The sequence below is a fragment of the Cibotium barometz genome, chromosome 25 (genome assembly GCF_041138505.1).
Source record: "Cibotium barometz isolate CiBa-2024 chromosome 25, ASM4113850v1, whole genome shotgun sequence".
Classification (NCBI taxonomy): Eukaryota; Viridiplantae; Streptophyta; class Polypodiopsida; order Cyatheales; family Cibotiaceae; genus Cibotium; species Cibotium barometz.
The window spans coordinates 26698850-26719006 of NC_141070.1; the positions used below are offsets into that span (position 1 = coordinate 26698850).

A 20157-nucleotide genomic window follows, 5' to 3' on the forward strand; every position below is an offset into this window, starting at 1 on the left:
ACGCCAGAAAAACGGTTACAACGTGGGGAAAATTCAACCGGGTTTTTCGTAAGGAGTTCATACCTGCCAATGCGGATTTCCAAGCCCGTACTCGCTGACGCCATATGGACCAAACTGGTTCCTTGGCCTCTTATATCTCCCAGTTCACCAACTTGATACTGGAGATTGACTCTTTGTCCCCAGCGGACGAACTTCATGCCTTCGTTGAATCCCACACTGTGTGCCGATGTTCAAAAATATAACCTTGTTGATCTTGCCGATGCCATACGATACGCCGAGCGCGTTGATGACATTAATTCTCGAAATTCGGCCTCTTTCGGTTGAGCTAATGACTTTCAGAAAGCCAATGGATCTCGTATGAGCCGAGATAGTTGCAGAGAGTTATCTGGCACTTCTACCTCCCGGCCTAATCCCCAATGGAATAATTCTCAACACCCTCGCCGATCAGAAGGATCGTCCTCTTTTCGGTTCCGGCGATCTCAATCCTTCCAACCACACAGTTCGGATCGTGGACGGGACCATAGACGTGACCAATCTCGCAATCCTCGTCCTTCTACTGTTCCTTCTGGATGGGATCAACAAAAGACAGGATTGTGCACAATTTGTAATGGACCTCATCGTTGGTTTGAGTGCCCCAAAAGACCAACCCATCGACATAATTCTAATGCTGAGCCCTCCACTTCTGAGGAGAAATCCCTAGTTGTTGACAAAGGAAAGCGTGGAGTTAATCACCATGCTATTGCACATACTTGAGTGATTACTTTTTAATTAACGAACACCCCTCATAACCTCAACCAAAGGTCAAGACTCTAAGGCTTTAATGCCATGTGTACAAACACATTAAAAAAAAACCACAAACTTACCTTACGGGCCCTATGAAACGGCGCCACCTTGCTTGCGCAGTTTCGGCCTGCACCTGCCGCCTTCCTGCATACGGTTTTCCTCACACTAGCGTGCAGCCATCCTTCTCCTCCACGAATTCAGCACCCGTACCTTTCCTCATTGTTGGCATCCTGCTGTCTATGCCTGTGATTGGACCGGCCACTTGTAGTTCGTGCTTTCTATTGAATTGACGGCTACTATCCTTGGTGCTTCTTCTCCAGCAACACTATTTATTATGGCAACCTCCTTCAGGTGTGATTTTTCCATTTTCTTGGGTATAAACATCTCACATAATGTGGAGTATTAACATATCAGAAACCTGCCATTTCATTCTTTTGCGGGCTCTCCACTCCTCCGGGGCCAATATCCCTTTCTACGGGTTTAAAAGCACCTCTCAGATCACGTGGACACACTTTACCCTCTTCTCCGACGGCTTATGGCAGAGGAAACCTATGATTTCAGTTATTTATAGGATACACCCTCTCAGTCCATAGTGCCCTCTCCTACCCGTGTTTCTCCACCAGTCTCAGCCCCTGTTCTAGTGAGTGTGCCCCCCTTTTCCTAGCCCATTCATTACCGCATTCAAATAGCCACACCGACTTCTCACCTCCGAGAATTCGACGTGTGGGTGATCCGTGTTCGTACTTCTGCACAGGATCTGGATCATTATTGTTTTATACTCAGGCGTCATCCCTATCTGGGCGCTATCCTCCCCGAGTGTAGCATCATTTTTCATGAATATTGCACCTATTCTGAGGACATTAATCCATCTTCATTCACAGTGCGCCCCTCTACACCGGAGTATACACCTTTGACACCAGTAGCTGCCCCTACCCTTGTACCTTCTTCTCCAGTAGCAGACTCTCGTGCGAGCCCAGTCCCAGAGGATCACCCTTACTATACTGGATGGTCTATAGCCGCTTCACCAGTACGTAGCCTCTCCTCTCGAGATTTCCAGATGCCGCACCCTCCAGCCGATGGTTCTTACTAGAGCCCAGCGGCGTCAACAACAGCAAAAACCCCCAGAGCCTCATCACCCTGAGCCTCTACATTAATATCTTCTCTCATGGCAGAACTTGTTGACATACCAGCCCCCTCGGAATGGCAGCCAGCTTTGTAGTAACTTCAACAGCTGTTCCAACTGCAACTCCAGGAGTCTATGGCATCCTTGGCTTCTCAGATCCAGCAGCTCCACATGGATCGCCACTCCTACATGAGTTCCGTACCAGCAGCAAATGTTTCAGCAACAGTATCAGCAAACGCAGATGTCATTCCTTTCGAGGTAGAAGGCGACGACCTTAAAACTCTTCATCGTCTTTTACAAGCAAGTAAAACAAAGAAATTGGAAATTAAAGCCCCTGACTCTTATGGTGGTCAGCGCAATAAGCGCATCTTAGACCAATGGCTCTACAAACTGCGGTTATACTTTGAAACCATGATTCCTAGGCCAACAAATTTATGCAGAGTCCGTGTAATAAGCGTTGGCAAGCAGTTAAGTGTATCTTCCACCATCTTCAGGGCACCTTGGATCTTGGCTTGTTTTATCGCAGGGGGGAAGCTTGCAGTTATATGCTTAGAGTGACACCCGACAACTAACTAGTGGGAACTTTTTTTTCTTGGTACCTCATTCATATCTTGGTTGAGTAAGAAACAAAGATGAGGTCATCTACATAGGGAACAATGACTAGAATATATTCTTTCCCTGCTCACAAAATACATACAAATTTACATTTGAAGGGCTGCGTAAGAGACCAATACACACAAAACAAGCATTAATCTTTTGGCACCATGCTCATGGGGCGTGTAGCGTGGCTTTCGTAACCTACAAACGTTGTTTTCGGAATCGGGAACCACAAACCCATGTGGCTGTTCCACATATACCTCCTCCTTGAGGTTCCCATTGAGGAAAGCAAATTTCACATGCATTTGGAGAACATGCCACACTTCCTGCAGTGCCAATGCAAGAACAATGTGGATTATGGTCGGAGGTTTTGCTCCATCCAAAAGTTGTCTATACCACTTAGGGAATGGCTTGCCTACCGTCTTGTGGTACATTATGCTCTTGTTCTTTATCTTCAAACTCCATCTCCATAGGAAATGGTATGGGCTTGCCTTCCATGAGAATGTGAGGAAGCTCGTGTTGCATGTGGAGGTTATGTTGCTTGGTGATTTCCTTGTTCATGATGAAGAAGAAAGAAGTTCCTCCTCCATCCGACGTGGTTGTTCGTGGAATACCACATCATGGCTCCCTATGATCTTCTTTTTGTAAGAGTCAGAGAACCGATAACCCTTCGACTCCATGCTATAACCCAAAAGGATGCAGTGTCGATGGGTGATGAACTATGGAGAAGGGGCTGGCCGTGTATCTATACATGCATTTGTACGCGGGGCTAGCCATGCATCTATATAGGCTTGTATATGCGGGGCAGCCATGACATGACCGCGTATGTTTGCGGTCATAGTTGGTACCATCTTCCACGGTGCAGAATTAAAGATGAACTAGACCATTGCTATACAATTACCCACCTCTCATGGCCATTTGGACTCATCTTGGGCCTTGTCGTGCCCTGCAATGTCAGAATGGGGTTTCCAAGAGTAAACACTACCTACTCCATGTATGGATTGCTATGAGATAACAGTCTTAACGGTCTAGTGTAGCTCATAGACTATTTGGTAGTGTGCCAAATCTAATCCAATCCATCCCTAAACCGTATGTCCTCCTAGGTCACCTTCTTGTGTGAATACGGGGATGGCAAGTGGTGCCTGGTCTACTCATCCATGGCTACTCCTCATAATGGGGGCCGTACAAACATGAGCTAGCCAGTGCGTGGACAATACAATATGAGGATGGAGCATTGATATCCAACAAGACAATGCTGTATATGTCGATAAGGGGAATCTTGGGCAACTTTACCGCCTCTGATGTAGAGGGGTGGAGCCTCCTCTGTGAGCCACTTGAGGATAGCATCGGGAGCTCCTCCCCTTGCTCGAGGAGCTTAGTGCCAGTAGACCTTCTGGCCTCTTTGGGTTTGTGTGGTCCTCCACCACTTAGGCCTCACACCCATGGTTGTTGGAGGTGAGGTGTTCTCTTTTTTCTTGTGTGTAGTCCTAGAGACGGAGTGGGATGGCCCCACAACAGACTGCGCCTTGCGTGACTAGGCGATTGGTTTCTCTCATCTTTTACATGACCTTAGGATCACATATGGCATTAACCAACTCTGGTCCACGGCATGCATCGAGCTGGTGACCCCCAAGAGACTCTAGTCCACTTTGCTTTTGTCCCTAGAGAAGAAGGCTTGGTCTCCTGTGCTTGCGTCACCCTTGGATCTATTCTTCGTTGTCTACTCCTCATGGAGAAGTAATCCAACCAGCTCCTCAAAGGATATAGGATTGCCTCCTCTCATAAAGAGATGTGAAAACTTTGATAGGACTCAAGTAAGGAATTAAGAATGGTGGTGATCAATTTTGTGTTATCAACTATCTCATCTACATTTAGCAGTTGTTCTTTTAGGTCTGTTACCTTGGTAAGGTGATTTGCAATGGAATCGCTCTCATTCATGGTCAGGTTGTCCAGCTCCAGCATTAGGAACATGACTCATGCTTCATTACGGGACTGGAAAATGGTCTCGAGGGGCACCGACGCAGCCCTTGCGGAGTCGCAGGATCGGATGTGAGGATTAATGGATTGCTTGACTGAAAGAGTGATCATGGCCATTGCTTATTAACAGTGGCCTGGGTGAGTGAGGCAGGGGAGGTGCTACACTATGACGAGGATGGCGCTAGCCTTGCCATCCAGCTCACACTTCTGGATTACGGCCTTCTCAGCCTCAGCCGTAACAGCAATCCCATCAGACCCCAGAGATCTGGGTGTGTATTCTGTGAGTGTTGGGAGCTCATCGTCCCCCTTCTCCCTCGCTCTGAGAGTGGCCAGTCAGAGAGGGGTCTCCCCTCTCATTTTCAGTTACACCTTGTTCAAGGGATGTACATATCGCTCCACTTGAGAGCTGCTTTGCAGTCCACTTTTGTAGAGGTTTTTTTGTTCATGACTAATGTAGGATCTTTTTCTTGGGGAAAAAAAAGTTGCACATTGTGTGGGTGCATGTGGGAGAGAACTACTTGATGATGAAAATGGGTGGTTTTAAGCTTCAAAAGCATTCCCATAACAATGTCTTCCCTTCTGCAGCTTTCTTTCAATTTTCCAGAGGACATGATGACAACAACAGGTGCACCGTTTTGGAGTGGAACTAAGCGAGCGCCGGTCCCTATCACATTTGATGCTATGGAACCTTTACATTACGACTTCATTATTGCAGCTGCCAACCTCCAGGCAACTGTCTATGGGTTGAAGGGTTGCCAGGATCGAGCCTTGTTTTTGGATGTCTTACAAAGTATAGAAGTTCCGGCTTTTCAGCCGAAGGTATTTTGATAGAATTTGATGTTGTTTTGTGTAATCACTTGACACAACCACAAAGGTGCTCATCTCATAATCTCTATGATGGCATTTTCAGGAAGGTATCAAGATAGCAATTTCCGACACTGAGTTGAGGGGTGGTGGACATCAAAAGAGTCTTTTCAGCTCAGAAGACAATGATGCTACAGAAAAGTGTGAAGCCTTGACGCGGGAGCTTCCCACTCCTGCAACTCTTGCGGTAAGTAAACTGCAAAACTGTGAATTCCTGATATGGCATTTTTTGCTTTTAGACACTAAATCACAACTATGCAAGAGGTTGTATTTAAAATTAAAAAAATCTCACCTTCCTTTTCTCTGCCCTGAGGTTGCATGTTGCATCATTCTCTTAAGCAGAGTGTCCCTTGCAGTAGATTTTTTTCCTGTGCATGGAGCACACTCCTGCTGCAGGCCAAGTTCTTGGGGTTGTGGAATGCTTGCTTGCAGAGTGGTCTCATGGCAAGGCAATACTCTGCTAAGACGGCTCAAAGTCTCCTACTGGGCTTCTGCAGGTCTCCCTTTACACACACCCACTCCTGCCAAATGCACTACTCCTGTGACCGGTGAGCAGCCCCATCATGCTATTTTCCTAGGATGGGATTTCATGCGCATCTGCTGAGCTTCTCCACCTGTTGCCAAGCGTTCTTGGTTCTTGACACAACTTCAGGGCCTCCTTTCTTTATCTCTTTTTTAGTCATTTTTTCCTCATTTTAAGAGGAGATACTTTCTACCTGCTTGATAAAAAGCCTCATCATACTGATTTAAATAGTACGTTATGAGATGCTATAGTGAACTTGTTTCTTTGATGTCATATGTGTAAATACCACAGATATGTGGGACCTTGAGTAAAGACAGCCTGCTTTGGATTGTGATAGAATCAGCTCACCTTCCAGCTGTAGGTTCTCGTACAGAATCATCATGACTGCGATAGAATCTGGCTAGCGGCTCACTTCCTAGCTGTAGGTTACTGTCTAGAACCACCCCAGAGATTGAGTTTTAGATTGCCCCTAGTTAGCCCTGTCATATTAATAGGCCTTGTCATCCCATACCACCAAGACATACCCCACACCGAGCTACTCGTTGCTGGGAGGATACATGCTCCTGACATACGTCTTTATAGCCTAGACTTGGCTATTATCAGCATGAAGCCCTACACTCAGGCTTTTACCTTTGTTAGCCATGGATCTACTTTTGGTATGACCCAAGGGTATCTAGACCTGATCCTTGCTAGCCCTAGCCTCCCGCCCTAGGGTCATTGCGGCTAAGCCCTAACTCAAATTTGGGGTAGGCTATGTAGGTTGACATGGTACCAAGAGAGCTTGCAGAGCGAGAGAGAAAGTTATATTAGCATCTATGGAAGACCCCAAGGGCCTATGAGACCAAAAGTAATACAATGGTACCATGGATATACTGAGCCATGGACAACTGAAAGAAAAAGTAAAATGAAAACATCTGACAGGACATGTGATCAATAGATGATCTTGTGTAGAGTGAGATATGCTGTGATCATCTAATGACGATACCCGCCTCGGCCAAAACCAATCTGATGTTGAGTGAATGTTAGGCCTTTGTGATGGGAGCGTGTCACGTCGGCGGAGAACCTCACGAATCCGCCTTTGTGTGGTGGAGGGTCTTGATGCTTTGGGTTGGGACGTCTGGCTCGCAGAATGGATCGAGCTCTCTCACTAAGAACTCCTCTGGGGTGTGAAGCTGCAGCGTGGGTACGGGTGGTGGGCTCTGATGTTGTAGTGGAGGAACTGTTGTGGGCAGTGGATTCCGATGTGGATGTGTGTACCACAAAGAAATTTGTGATGGATCTCTGTGAGGTGTCTTGTTGGAGCCAAGGCTGTCTCTCAACATGCTGCCTTAACACATCATCCCTGTGTCATCTGAGCTCCATCAAGTACATGCCCAAGCACCTCTGATCCTCAAACTGTATCACTTGTGTGAGTGGTCCGAATCCCTCTCGGAGAGAGAGAGAGAAAGAAAGAAAGAAAGAAAGATATATTAACGTCTACGAGAGGCCAAAGTCGGCCTATGAGACAAAAAAATAATACAACTGTGTTCTTCCGGTGAGAGAGAGAGAGAGAGAGAGAGAGAGAGTAAGCGTCTACTAAAGACCCAATGGGCCTATGAGACCAGCGTGATACAATAATGTCCATGGCATATCTCATCATGGAATGGAAAACATTAACATAACTATCTCATTGGGGTGATACAAAACTGTCCATGGAAACTCATCATGGAATACTAAGAACATAGAAACATGAGAGAGAGAGAGAGAGAGAGAGAGAGAGAGAGAGAGAGAGAGAGAGAAGACCCAATGGGCCTATGAGACCAAAGTGATACAATAATGTCCATGGCATATCTCATCATGGAATGGAAAATGAAACAGAAAGAAAACATAAACATAGCTATCTCACTGGGGTGTTACAAATCTGTCCATGGAAACTCATCATGGAATACTAAGAACATAGAAACATGAGAGCAACATCAGCTCCGAGTAGATGGTATACCACTCTCCAAAATATCAAGCATGGGGCTAATGAGTATGGCCGAGAGTTCTCCCTCAGCTATGTCACGTGGAAAGGTAGCTCGATGGCAGTGGAGTATGTCTTGGATCTGGAGTTGATGAGGTGATCGTGGCCGACGGGGTGGAGGGGGGGGGGGTGGCTAGGGCGAGGGCGTCGGGCACGCTGGAGTGCAGAGGCTCGGCCGAGGTAACTCCTCTCAGGCGAGGTAGGTCTAGAGCAGCTCGTGGAGGGTCCACAAGATCCACTATGTCAGTGTCCTCCACCTCCTGGGTCCAGAATAAACTGGTGATGGTTGTTGGCTGGTGAGGGAGGGAGCGGGGTGGCTGGGGCCGAAGCTCTCTCAAGAAGGTGTCCTTGTGTCTGCGGAGCTCAAGAAGGAAGAGGCCTAGGCAACGGTAGTCCTGGAAGTATAATGATCTTGGAGAGTGGACCAAATCCCTCACGAAATAGACAGTGAAACCTCCCACAGATCTCATAGTATATTGGGTAGCGGCATATGTAATGCTTCTCCGTCTCAACCTGTGTGTGGCATAATCGGCAGATCCTCTCGTCTCTACGTCTTCGTATGAGCTTCCTGGCTCTGAAGATGCTCTTAGCTCTACTTTTCTCCACTCTGAGGTGGTGGGATGAAATCCGTATCTGGCCAATCGCAATCCGCATGGCATGGGACATGTGAACACTCAAGTAGCCCGGCTGTTGGATGAATCCATCCTCAGTGAGTGTGAGGAAGTGATCTCTGTAGAAGTGCATCTTCGTGGGGAGCTCTGGAGGTGTGATCCATGTGCAATGGGTGTAGATGCTGAGAAGATCTAACCGGATAACCCGGCTGGTATCCTGGTGAGAGAGCCGGAGAAAAGGGGAGTCCAAACTGTACTGAAGGGGGGGTAGGCGGTCCTCGCGAAGCCCATATACTGAGAACCAAGTGGAAACTAGTGCATACCATACTCCAGAGTGCCCCTCAAGTGCTAGCTGTTTGGAGGACTCCAGGGCAAGCCTCGGGTACCTGTGGGGATCCATGTGACTGATGCGATGGAGGTACGTGACTGGCTGGAAGAGTGCATCCACTAACATCGGGGCTGCAGCAAACTTTGCCTGGATAATCTGGTGTGGGATTGATGGTTTGTTGTGGATCATAGGGGAGAACATCATGACCTAGGGCCTCTCAACTCGCTGCCAATCCTCATTGGATAAATTTGGCCCCCAGAAGGCTACTCCATACATCAAGGCTGAGTGAGGGAAGGAGGTGAGGTCTCCGGAGGAGGGCCATCGGGACATCCCGTTATAGATAACGAGACCATGTGCACCTCTAAGCTCTAAGAAATATCTTCCATACACTGTGACCTCCTCGCGGTCCTGTGATGATCGTTGCAGCCTTAGTGTCACTGATGTCCAGCTCCTGTAGTCTGATAGGGTCATCTAGATCGAGTAGTGGGACCTGCTGACTTCCCATCCTGGCGTTGAAATCCCTGAGTAGGACTTCCCCCAGCTGTGAGAACTCCATGATATCCCCATATAGTGGTAAGTACGGTGACTGGCCATGTTGTGCGGCGTAAGGGGAGTGGCGTGGTGCAAAATAACACACAACAATGTGGATGACTCTATCACTGCTAAGTTGTAGCCGCACCCAAAGATACCGTGCATCCTCGTCCTTTCGGACGATGCTGAGAATCTGTCAGAGATGGGATCCAAAAAGGACAGCCACCCCTCCAGAGCCACGTACTCCTCATGTGCGGGTCTCGCCTTGGAAAGCTGACTCCCACTCATACCCGGCCATGTATGGTAAGCGCCTCTTAGGACTCTGATGAGTCTTTGTATAAAAAATGAGTCTCAGGACTCTCTCTCTCTCTCTCTCTCTCTAGAGAGAGAGAAAGAAAGAAAGAAAGATATATTAAGCGTCTACTAAAGACCCAATGGGCCTCTGAGACCAAAGTGGTACAATAATGTCCATGGCATATTTCGTCATGGAATGGAAAATAAAACAGAATGAAAACATAAATATAGCTATCTCACTTGGGTGATACAAAACTGTCCATGGAAACTCGTCATGGAAAACTAAGAACATAAAAACATGGGAGCAACATCAGCTCCGAGTAGATGGTATACCACTCTCCAAAATGTCACGCATGGGGTTGACAAGTATGGCCGAGAGGTCTCCCTCAGCTATGTCACGTGGAAAGGTAGCTCGATGGCGGTGGAGCATGTCCTGGATCTAGAGCTGATGAGGTGATCGTGGCCGACGGGGGGTTGAGGGCGTCGGGCATGCTGGAGTGCAAAGGCTCGGTCAGAGGTAACTCCTCTCGGGCGAGGTAGGTCTAGAGCAGCTCTTGGAGGGTCCACAAGAACCACTATGTCGGTTTCCTCCACCTCTTGGGTCCGCAAGAAACTGGTGATGGTTGGCTGCCAAGTGAGGGGCCAGGGGCTTGTGTCTCAAGAAGGTGTCCCTGTGTCTGCGGAGCTCAAGCAAGACGAGGCCCAGGCAACGTTGGTCCTGGAAGTCAATGATCCAGGAGAGTGGGCTGAATCCCTCACGAAATAGATAGTGAAACCTCCCGCGGATCTCATAGTATACTGGGCAGCGGCATATGTAATGCTCCTCCGTCTCAACCGGTGTGTGGCATAGTCGGCAGATCCTCTCCTCTCTGGGTGTCCGTACGAGCTTCTCGGCTCTAAAGATGCGCTCAGCTCTACCTGTCTCCACTCTGAGGCAGTGGGAAGAAACCTGTATCTGGCCAATCGCAATCCGCATGGCATGGGACATGTGAACACTCAAGTAGCCCGGCTATTGGATGAATCCATCCTCAGTGAGTGTGAGGAAGTGGTCTCTGTAAAAGTGCATCTTCGTCGGGAGCTCCGGGGGTGTGATCCATGTGCAATGTGTGTTGAGGCTAAGAAGATATGACCGGATAACCCGGTTGGTATCCTCCTGAGACAGCCGGAAAAAAGGGGAGTCCAAACTGTACCGAAGGGGGGGGTAGGCGGTCCATGCAGAGCCCGTATACTGAGAACCAAGTGGAAACCAATCCATACCATACTCCAGAGTGCCCCTCAAGTGCTAGCTGTCTGGAGGACTCCAGGGCAAACCTAGGGTACCTGTGGGGATCCATGTGACTGATGCGATGAAGGTACGTGATTGTCTGGAAGAGTGCCTCCACTACCATCGGGGCTGCAACAAACTTTGCCTGGATAATCTGGTGTGGGACGGATGGTTTGCTACAAATCATATGGGAGAACATCATGACCTGGGGCCTCTCAACTCGCTGCCAATCCTCATCGGATAAATCTGGCCTTGAGGACCATGCCCTTTGTGAAGAAGGTGGAGGTGGTGGGGCGGGGATCTGGTGGTGGGGATAGGGGTGGCTGATGGGGGATATGATAGAGGGAGCGTGCATAGGAGTACCATGTGTCCGGGTAGGTGATGGGTGTGGGAGGGCGATGTTCTCGGAGTTTCCTCCATGCCTCTTTGCAGTTCGGCGAAAAGTCGGTATAACTCATCCTCTTTCCGAGCATAAAACTCTCGTTACTTGCGTCGGGTGAGCCGTTGAGAAATCCGTTGCGCTTGGCGTTTCGTGATTTGCCGAATCGGTACCTCATGCTTAAGACGGGAGTGTGTGGCCCGACATTCGTCATCATACCAACAGTTCTGGGGCATGGAACCGCAAGGTGACTTGGCGGTAGACCGCCGCGTGCATATGAAAGAAGCTGTGGCGGATGTGTGGAGTATGGTGGTGAGTTGTGTTGTGAGGGTGGATAGGGGGACAATAGGTTCCACATCTTGGAGTTGGCGGTAGATGTGGTTGGAGTAAACAAGTTCAAGCTCGTGATCAAAGAGGACCTGAGTGTAATGTGAGATGGGGGGAGGTGGTGGAGGGACGGGTGGTGTGCAAGTAAGAGTGAAAGAGAGGTAGGCATGGTCAGCTTCAAAAGGGGGTGGCGGAATGGAGAAGTCGGGGATAAGGTGTGCCAAAGCCGGAGATCCCATAAGGTAGTCCACAGTGCTAGTACCTCCTGAGCGAGGGAAGGAGGTGAGGCCATCGGGACATCCCGTTATGGATAACGAGACCATGTGCAGCTCCCAGCTCTAAGAAATATCTCTCGGACACTATGACTACGTCACGGTCCTGTGATGATCACTGCAGCCCTGTGTCAGTGATGTCCAGCTCATGTAGTCTGATAGGGTCGTCTAGATCAAGTAGTGGGACCTGCTGACTTCCCGTCTTGGCGTTGAAATCCCGGAGTAGGAGGACTTTCCCCAGCTGTGAGAACTCCATGGTATCCTCATATAATGGTAAGTATGGTGACTGGCCATGCTGTGCAGCGTAAGGGGAGTGGCGTGGTGCAAAATAACACACAGCAATGTGGATGACTCTGTCACTGCTAAGCTGTAGCCGCACCCAAAGATATCGTGTATCCTCGTCCTTCCGGACGATGGTGAGAATCTGTTTGGAGATGGGATCTAAAAAGGACAGCTACCCCCCCCCCCCCCCCCAGAGCCACGTACTACTACTGATGTGCGGGTCTCGCCTCGAAAAGATGACTCCCACTCATACCCGGCTGAGAGAGAGAAAGAAAGAAAAAAAGAAAGATATATTAACGTCTGCAAAAGGCCAAAATTGGCCTATGAGACAAACAAGTAGTACAATGATGTTCCTCCAGTCATCAAGAGGAAAATGTGGAGTGAGAATAAAATGTACAAGTATGACAACACGACCATAAGGGACTCAATGGTGGTGTACAAACGAGAGGGTGTGGATGGAGTACTAGGGCTACTAGGGCTACTAATGCATCTCTATATGCTGAAGGGGTGATACAAGTATGATATGTTATCTACTCCCGACTTCATCCAGTCCCATAGTCTGGGTACAATATATCATACATCCGATGCCCTAAATGTCTGGAACATGCGTCCTGGATCAGAGCGAAAATGTGCCAGCTGCTCCTGGACCTCCTGCTGGTGTCGAGACCGGATGGCCGCGATCTCTTTGTGGTGTAGCCGTGGTGTCTGGTAGCCGGCTAGTTTGGGTCGTCGCCTAGCTCGAATCTCCTCCGCTCGTTGAGATGTCACTCCCAATGTGTGTGGCTGGGCTACTGGTGCCAATCTCTCGAAGAAGCCAGTCAACTGGGACTGTCTTCCTCTGCTATGATGTGCGGGTGTCTGAAGTAAGATCTCCTTGTGTCTCTGTAGTGCTAGTAGTAGTCTGCCTAGCTGTCTCTGGTCCGATCTCTCCCAGATCTGTCTAAGTGATGTGGTCCCTCTAAAAACCTCAGGATAGCATGCCCTGATCTCCTGCAAAGCACCACACGGGCAAACAAAATGCTCCTCTGTCTCTACCCCCGTCTGGCATAATCTGCAAATGCGCTGTGCTCGAGGGATGCGTGCTGCTCTCCCAGTCTCGATCTCTAGTTGGTGTGTGTGTGTGTGTGAGAGAGAGAGAGAGAGAGAGAGAGAGAGAGAGTTATATTAACGTCTACAAAAGGTCAAAATGACCTATGAGAGCAAAAGGATTGCATCATGTCCATAGAATACATCATCATGGGTACTAAAATGAAAATGTAAGAAAATGACTAAGGTAAAATGCTAGAGCTGATCCATGTACAAAGAGAATAGGCTCGCATATCATCCTAAGATATCCCGCATGGGGCGTTGCAACATCACACTTAGAGTGGTAAAGCTGAGCCCGTGTGAGGGAGTCCTGTGATGGTGTAAAATTATGGCCCTGATCCTCCTATGGTGATGCGGGCGTGGGCAGGGGCCTCTGGGTCGAGGTCATCAATCTCTGCATAGCTCGGTGGCTCTCTCTATTGTCACTCGTCTCGGTCGGGCTCCTACATCAGCATGTGTCCAGGTAGGGTGGGCGGGTCTGGCCTTGAAGCTCAAGTCTGGAAGAAATCAGTGCGAGCTCTCTGCACTAGCCATCGGGTAGGTGCTGCTGGTCTGGGCCGCAATAGCGACTCCCTGTTTTTGTGAAGCTCAGAAGATGGAAGAGCCCTAGGCATCTCTGATCCTGGAAGTCCATGATCCTAGAGAGTGGTCCAAACCTTTCTCGGAAGAGGCAGTGGAACCTCCCCCTGATCTCAATAGTATACCGAACATTGGCATATGTAGTGCTCCTTTGTCTCGGTCTCCGTATGGCAAAGCTGACACATCCTATCGTCTGGTGCAGCCGTCCGGCCCATACCTGATTGACTCCACTCTCAACTCGTGTAATGAGGTGCGGATTTGGCCAATCACACATCTCACTCCATGTAGCGTGGGCGTGTGATAAAGCTATCCTTCATCAAGTGAAGAAGGTGATCTCTGCCCAGGTCCTTTGAGTATCCAGTCTAACAATGTCCTCCTAATGTCCCTGTTCAGTTCTGTGCAGCTCTGTGCTGCTGAGACCAAAGAAAGGTGCCTCTATGCTATACTGAAAAGGGGGGAGTGCTCCCATCTGCATGCCATGTAAACTGAACTAAGTGCCCACCTATGCATACCAGCAGTGTGTCTCCATCTAGTGCGAGCTGTCTCGAGGACTCTAGGGCGAGCCAGGGGTATTTGTCTTGTGGAAGATCCCATAATCTGTGCTAGTATGTCATTGTTTGGAGTAGAGCCTCTGTCACTATCGGTGCAGCCCTACACACCACTATTCTGGTGTTGACAAACTACATCTGTAAGTGCAAAATTTAGGCTTTTTCCCACTTTCCTTAAGTTTCTTGCAACATGTTTGCGTAGGACAATTACTTGTGACCGCATTTGGTGGCAATTAATGCTCATTGTGCCTGGCAATGCACATAAGTGCATATTTGGGTTGGATATAGGATATTTGTGCCTCTTGAAAGTTTTTGTTAGTTGTGCATTTTGCAAAATGGCAAAGAATGCATGAGACGTATTTGGTGTTTTGTCCGAGGAGGACAAACTTGATGGGAGCAATTACTACCTGCGGAGTTTTATGGTCAGGAACTTGCTGGTTGCCAAGGGTCTGTGAGGGTATGTCAATCGTGATGAGCCCCATCCTGCAGACTGTTATGTACTTGGAGCTAATCCTCAAATTAGCGGGACTTATCCAACAGGTTTAGGGGACCCAAGGATTATGAGATAGCAGGCAGAAACAAAGGACTAAGGTTCAAAATTAATAAAACTAGGCTGCTGGCTTCAGGGTGGCTCTGACCGCATGTGGAAGTAGGAGGAGAAGGCTATCTCATACAATGGAGGGAGGGGGAAACATTGTCTGCCTGTCAATTAGGTTCGTGTTGATTCCTAAGGAATCCAAGTAAGAGTCAATTGCAACTTGTAAACTTAACCTTCAATTGTGATTGTTCACGATAGCATCCAATAAGTTTCCTAGCCCTTACCCCTTAACTAGACCGGAACTTAATGCGAGTGTCAGACAGGCAAACTATGGGGAATGAAAATGCTCCATCATGGCTACTGTGTGTGCAGAGTGAGAGAGAGAGAAGAGGGAGAGAGATAGACCATCCCTTAATGTTAGGTCCACTAACCTGAGGCGGCCAACCCAAGATTAATCCAACCGGAGATTAATATTAGACTCAGCTCAGTTGGGGATGTATCAATATGCCGTCCTTATATCACAACTTGCATCTCTGGCCCAGTCATTTGTGTTTCTCTCTTTGCTCCCTGATTCTTCTTACACTCATGTGCGTTCATGCATGTGCGTGCACTGCCCAGCTGTTCCCCTCTCCATCTGTCTAATATTGCCTCAGTTTGCCCCCAGGAGGCCGTTGCGTGTTGACCCCTGTTGCCCCTGTTTCCCCTGTTTGCAACATGCTGTAGATTAAGTATTCAGCAGACCCAACTGCCGTTCCTGGGTGTCAGAGTCTTGAGGAGAGAGTTCTGATGGCACTAGGCAAGACAACAGGCGACAGACACATCAGCACTCTGTGCAGACATTGACAGGTGGACAAAGGTAGTTACACATTGCACCACACAGAGGGGTTAATGATGATGGTGACATGTAAGTGCAGGAGATGTAAATCTGTGTTTTTCCTTACAGGCCAATTCCACGTGCAGAATTCTCCTCTGCAACCCTGTGCTGGAAAGTGTAGAAACAATAATAAAGGAGGAAGAAAATCAGAGCAAGATGGAAAAAGCAGAAAATGTATTTGAGAAAAATGTTTTATTTTAGTTGGTATTTTTTGCATGTCAGAAGTTTTCTAGTTTTTGTTTTGACATCATTAGGTGTTCTTTCATAGTTTTTGAAAGGAAAATCAGGACTTGAAATCTGTGGAGTAGCATTTATGTATTCGGTTTTTGGTCCTGGCACTCCATTCTCTTTCCTGGGCTTTTGTTTTGATGCAATCCTCTTATCCAGGGATACAGGCTAACGCCCATAGAATTCGAGAAGGATGATGAGCGGAATTTTCATGTGGAGTTTGTGGTTGCTGCTGCAAATCTGCGTGCACAGAACTATGGAATACCACCATCAGATCTGCTGCAGGTTCGGGAGTTTTTAACAAATATCTAAGCCATCCCTTGTTTTGTGTTACTTTGATGGTTCATGTTCATGGAAAGTTATTTGTAGTCTTTGTGAAAGGATGTGCCTTTTATATGTATGTCACGTGCATCATACCCAGAGATGGACGCATGTGGTGTGTCATGACTACTAAGAAACACTAGTGTCAGTGGCCAAATGTGAGCCCTTATTTGATGAAGGGACAAAGGCCCAGAGTGACGACATGTGAGGCCTCATTGATGCAGAGGGGCTTTTGTGCGTACATCTTTCCTCTCACAGAACTTGTGGGCCTGGCCATATAGAAGGGAACAAAATACTTTTAGTACTCAGAGGAAAGAGGCTATCAGAATGAGTTGACAATGCCCAGTGGTAGACTGATGTACCACCCCTAGGCAGTAGTACTGGCCTTAAAAATGTGGGGCTGGAAACAGCAGGCAAACAGCTAGTCGATGAAGACTGGCAGAGAGGGCAGCATCCTAGTTTTAGCAGATCTTTGGAGCGGTTGCAAGTTTCAGCAACTTCCAGGGCAATATTCCATACTGCCTGAATGTGAGCTGATCATGATCAACCTAAGGCTTGCAGCAGTAGGTGGCTCTCAAAATAACTCATGCATAAAATACCACTTTGTGTCCATACATAAATTCATAAATTCCTCCTCTCACTATATACGACCTATGTGATCAGCAAGACCAGGAAGAGTCTTAACCCTTGATGCAGAAAATCCATCCCTCAGAAATGCCCAAACATCAGCATCAAACACGCATGAGTTTGGAGTGTCCTACGGCGGTAGATTCCAGCAATTAGCAGAGGATTACAGAAAACACTTTTGACTCGCAAGTTTTTTCTTTTGATTCATAATGGCCCGATTACAAAATCTGAACAACACTTACGCTAATTTTACTGCAGGCTAGGCTTGTTGGAGGGAGAGCCCTCCCTTCGATTGTTACAACAACTTCTGTCATTGGAGGGCTGATGTGTCTTGAGCTCTACAAACTTGTTCTTCAAAAGCCTTTGGATTGCTTCAAGCATTCCTATTTTAATTTGGCTGTACCTCTAATCTCAACAGCTGAGCCGATCAAGGCCATTATCAACAGGGTATGATTTAGGGCTTTTACTTAACCATTGAAGATGCATACTGCATTGTGTTTATTCCATGCTGAATTTAAAAAAAAAACATGGTAACAGGTGGAGAGGAGTGACCGCCCTCCTCTATTCTGGACTCTGTGGGATAAATTTGAAATGAGCTGTGTAGGGATGTCATTAGAGACGTTTCTCAAGGAGTTCAAGGAACAACATGGGCTCGAGGTAAGAACTGGTTGATTACAGATTTTATTTATTTATTTATTTTTTCGGGGGGGGGGGGGGGATTGGGGGGCACTTAAGTTGTCTGTTTGACAATGGTTCTAGGGGAATGTATCACATGCATTCAAAGGATTTTTTGGTGTGTGTGGAAAACGCACACCCAGACGAATGCACATGCATGCTTGCACACCCACTTACATGCCCTGCCACGTTTGCACAGGTGGTCCGGACCGCCTGGGCACAAACCACAGGTGTATGTATACAAACATACACACCTACAAGCACACACACACACACACACAACCGCATGCCTGTACCCACATGCACACAGGGGGCATGTGTGCACCTGCATACACACTAGCATGCACTCAGGAATGCATGCAGACATACATATGCATACACACTAGCATGCACACAGGAATGCATGCAGACAAACATATGCAGCATGCTCGCATGCAGGATAGCAAGTATGCATTCTCACATGCACGTGCTCACTCATTCACTCACTCCAGACCTAGGAGGATTGAAAGATTGAGAGCTCTTTCTAGATTGTGGGTGGTGGTTTAGGATGTGCACATGAACGCGTGCACATGCATGTGGGTATTGAACCTTTTCCCGTCAGCCTGATGGTGGGTTGTGATAACTAGTCCACACATTCAAAGGGTATTTTTATACTGAATTTTGGTGTATTGTAATGATACTTTCCTCCTTTATAAACTTGTGGCTATCAAAATACTGCTTTATTTGCAGTTCTATTCTGGAAACACCCAAATGTTGATTCCATAGGCTGTTTACAAATTAGTGCACTAATGCTGCCAATAATTCAGAATGTCTTGGCTAACCAAATGTTAACTCTTGCAGATCACGATGCTTTCATATGGGAAAAGTTTACTATATGCTGAGTTTGTTCCCAAAAAGAAGCTGCAGGAAAGGATGCCAATGACACTGTTGGACCTTATCACAGCGGTCGCAAAGGTGACGATTCCGGCAACGGAAAACCGAGTTGTCTTTTCTGTGTCGTGTTCCGATGCCTCTGATAACGATGTGGATGTGCCTGACATTGTAGTAGAAGTCAGGTAGGGACCTTCAAATAATGTTGAAGGCATTCGTATTGTTGGTCAAGCCCATGTGTTGTGAGTTGCACAATTGTAAATATTTATGTCTACAGGTTGATGGCCATTCATGTATTATGTGCGCAATCACAGTAGGCATAACATATTGGTCTCAGATGAATGTTTACAAGTTAATTGTAGCCCCTCTCTATTTTCCTGCACAAAGAAAAGAATCCCATTCTTAAAGAAAGTGGGTGGAAACATTAGATATATATTTTGTCAAGAGAAAGATAATATGTTGCTCAAATGAAACACGTCCAGCTTTTTGTGGTGACTCACAGGTATATACTTCATGGACATGAAAAGAATTATAACAATGCGCATGTATGAGTTGCTCAAGGCGGTACAGAAGGCAAGCATCTTTAGCATGGAGCCTCCCATGTTAAGGGTTGAGCTCATAGAGATGAGAGCACATGGCTCAAAGAGAAAAAGTTTATTGCAAGGCTTTGTAGACCAGGTTGTGTTTGTAGCAGGTAAACAGTAACAACACAGAGCTTGCTCTCTCTCTCATTCTCTTTGTTGCTTCATCAAGGAAGCATTGGATCACCAAGCACTCGGTTGGACATCTGCACATAGCTAGATGCTAGTTTTTTTTTAAAAAAAATTCACTCCTCGTATAGGCACGTATTTGCATGATTCGTCTCAGAAGAGAAAATTCATTATATCTGCATGATTTGTATTTGCTTGTCAGGAGGAGTGATGATGCTTTCCTTTTTCATGTGTAATATAACATGTATGGAAAGAGTGGTGGCAGTGGCGGTGGCAGCAGCAGCAACAGCAAGAGGAATAATAATAGTAGTATATGATTCATACTACCCAAAGTGCAGGGATGGGACCTCAACACCAAAGTGCAGGGTTGCATCTGTGACCTTACACATGCTTTCTATAATCATTGCTTGTGGTAGGGATATTTGCATTTGTAGAAACTTTTGGCTTAGGAGCTTTTGGGTGGAGATCCGCTTGGATCTGATGACATTCCAACGCATGGTGTGTTGTAGTTGGAGTGCCCTATCCAATGGAACCCTTGGAAGTCATGGTGGCTTTTGTCTTGCTGAATGTGTTGCCTAGTCCATCGATAACGTTTATGGAGTTGGGTGCCCTCTGTGGTTAGCACTTGTATGTCTCCACGTGTGACATGGAAGGGAATAGTGCTAGACGATTTCATACGCATGGTGCGTTGTAGTTGGAGTGCTCCATCCAATGGAACTCTTGGAAGTCACGGTGGCTTTGGTCTTGCTTAATGTGTCGCCTAGTCCCTCTGATAAGGTCCATGGGTGCCCTCTGTGGTCAGCACTCGTATGTCTCCACGTGTCACACATGAAAGAAAATATGCTAGACGATTGTAAAGTCCTAGTTTTGGCGGCTTTGAAAAATGGGTCTTTGTTGCAACTCTAGCAAAGGTAACAAGCTTGAACGAGATTGGGGATATATCA

The 20157-nt window shown here is 47.3% G+C and overlaps 1 protein-coding gene across 1 annotated transcript in view; it reads left to right on the forward strand.

The window, feature by feature from the left end:
* Positions 1–18971, forward strand: part of LOC147624418 (uncharacterized) — a 100203-nt gene extending 81232 nt beyond the window's left edge. The window contains exons 7-12 of the mRNA XM_086819411.1: positions 5066–5299; positions 5391–5531; positions 16170–16295; positions 17217–17405; positions 17496–17615; positions 18474–18971. Coding sequence (XP_086675537.1) covers positions 5066–5299; positions 5391–5531; positions 16170–16295; positions 17217–17405; positions 17496–17615; positions 18474–18692 — 1029 coding nt within the window. The 3' untranslated portion in view covers positions 18693–18971. The remainder of the gene's footprint in view (positions 1–5065; positions 5300–5390; positions 5532–16169; positions 16296–17216; positions 17406–17495; positions 17616–18473) is intronic.
* The last annotated feature ends 1186 nt before the right edge of the window (positions 18972–20157 follow it).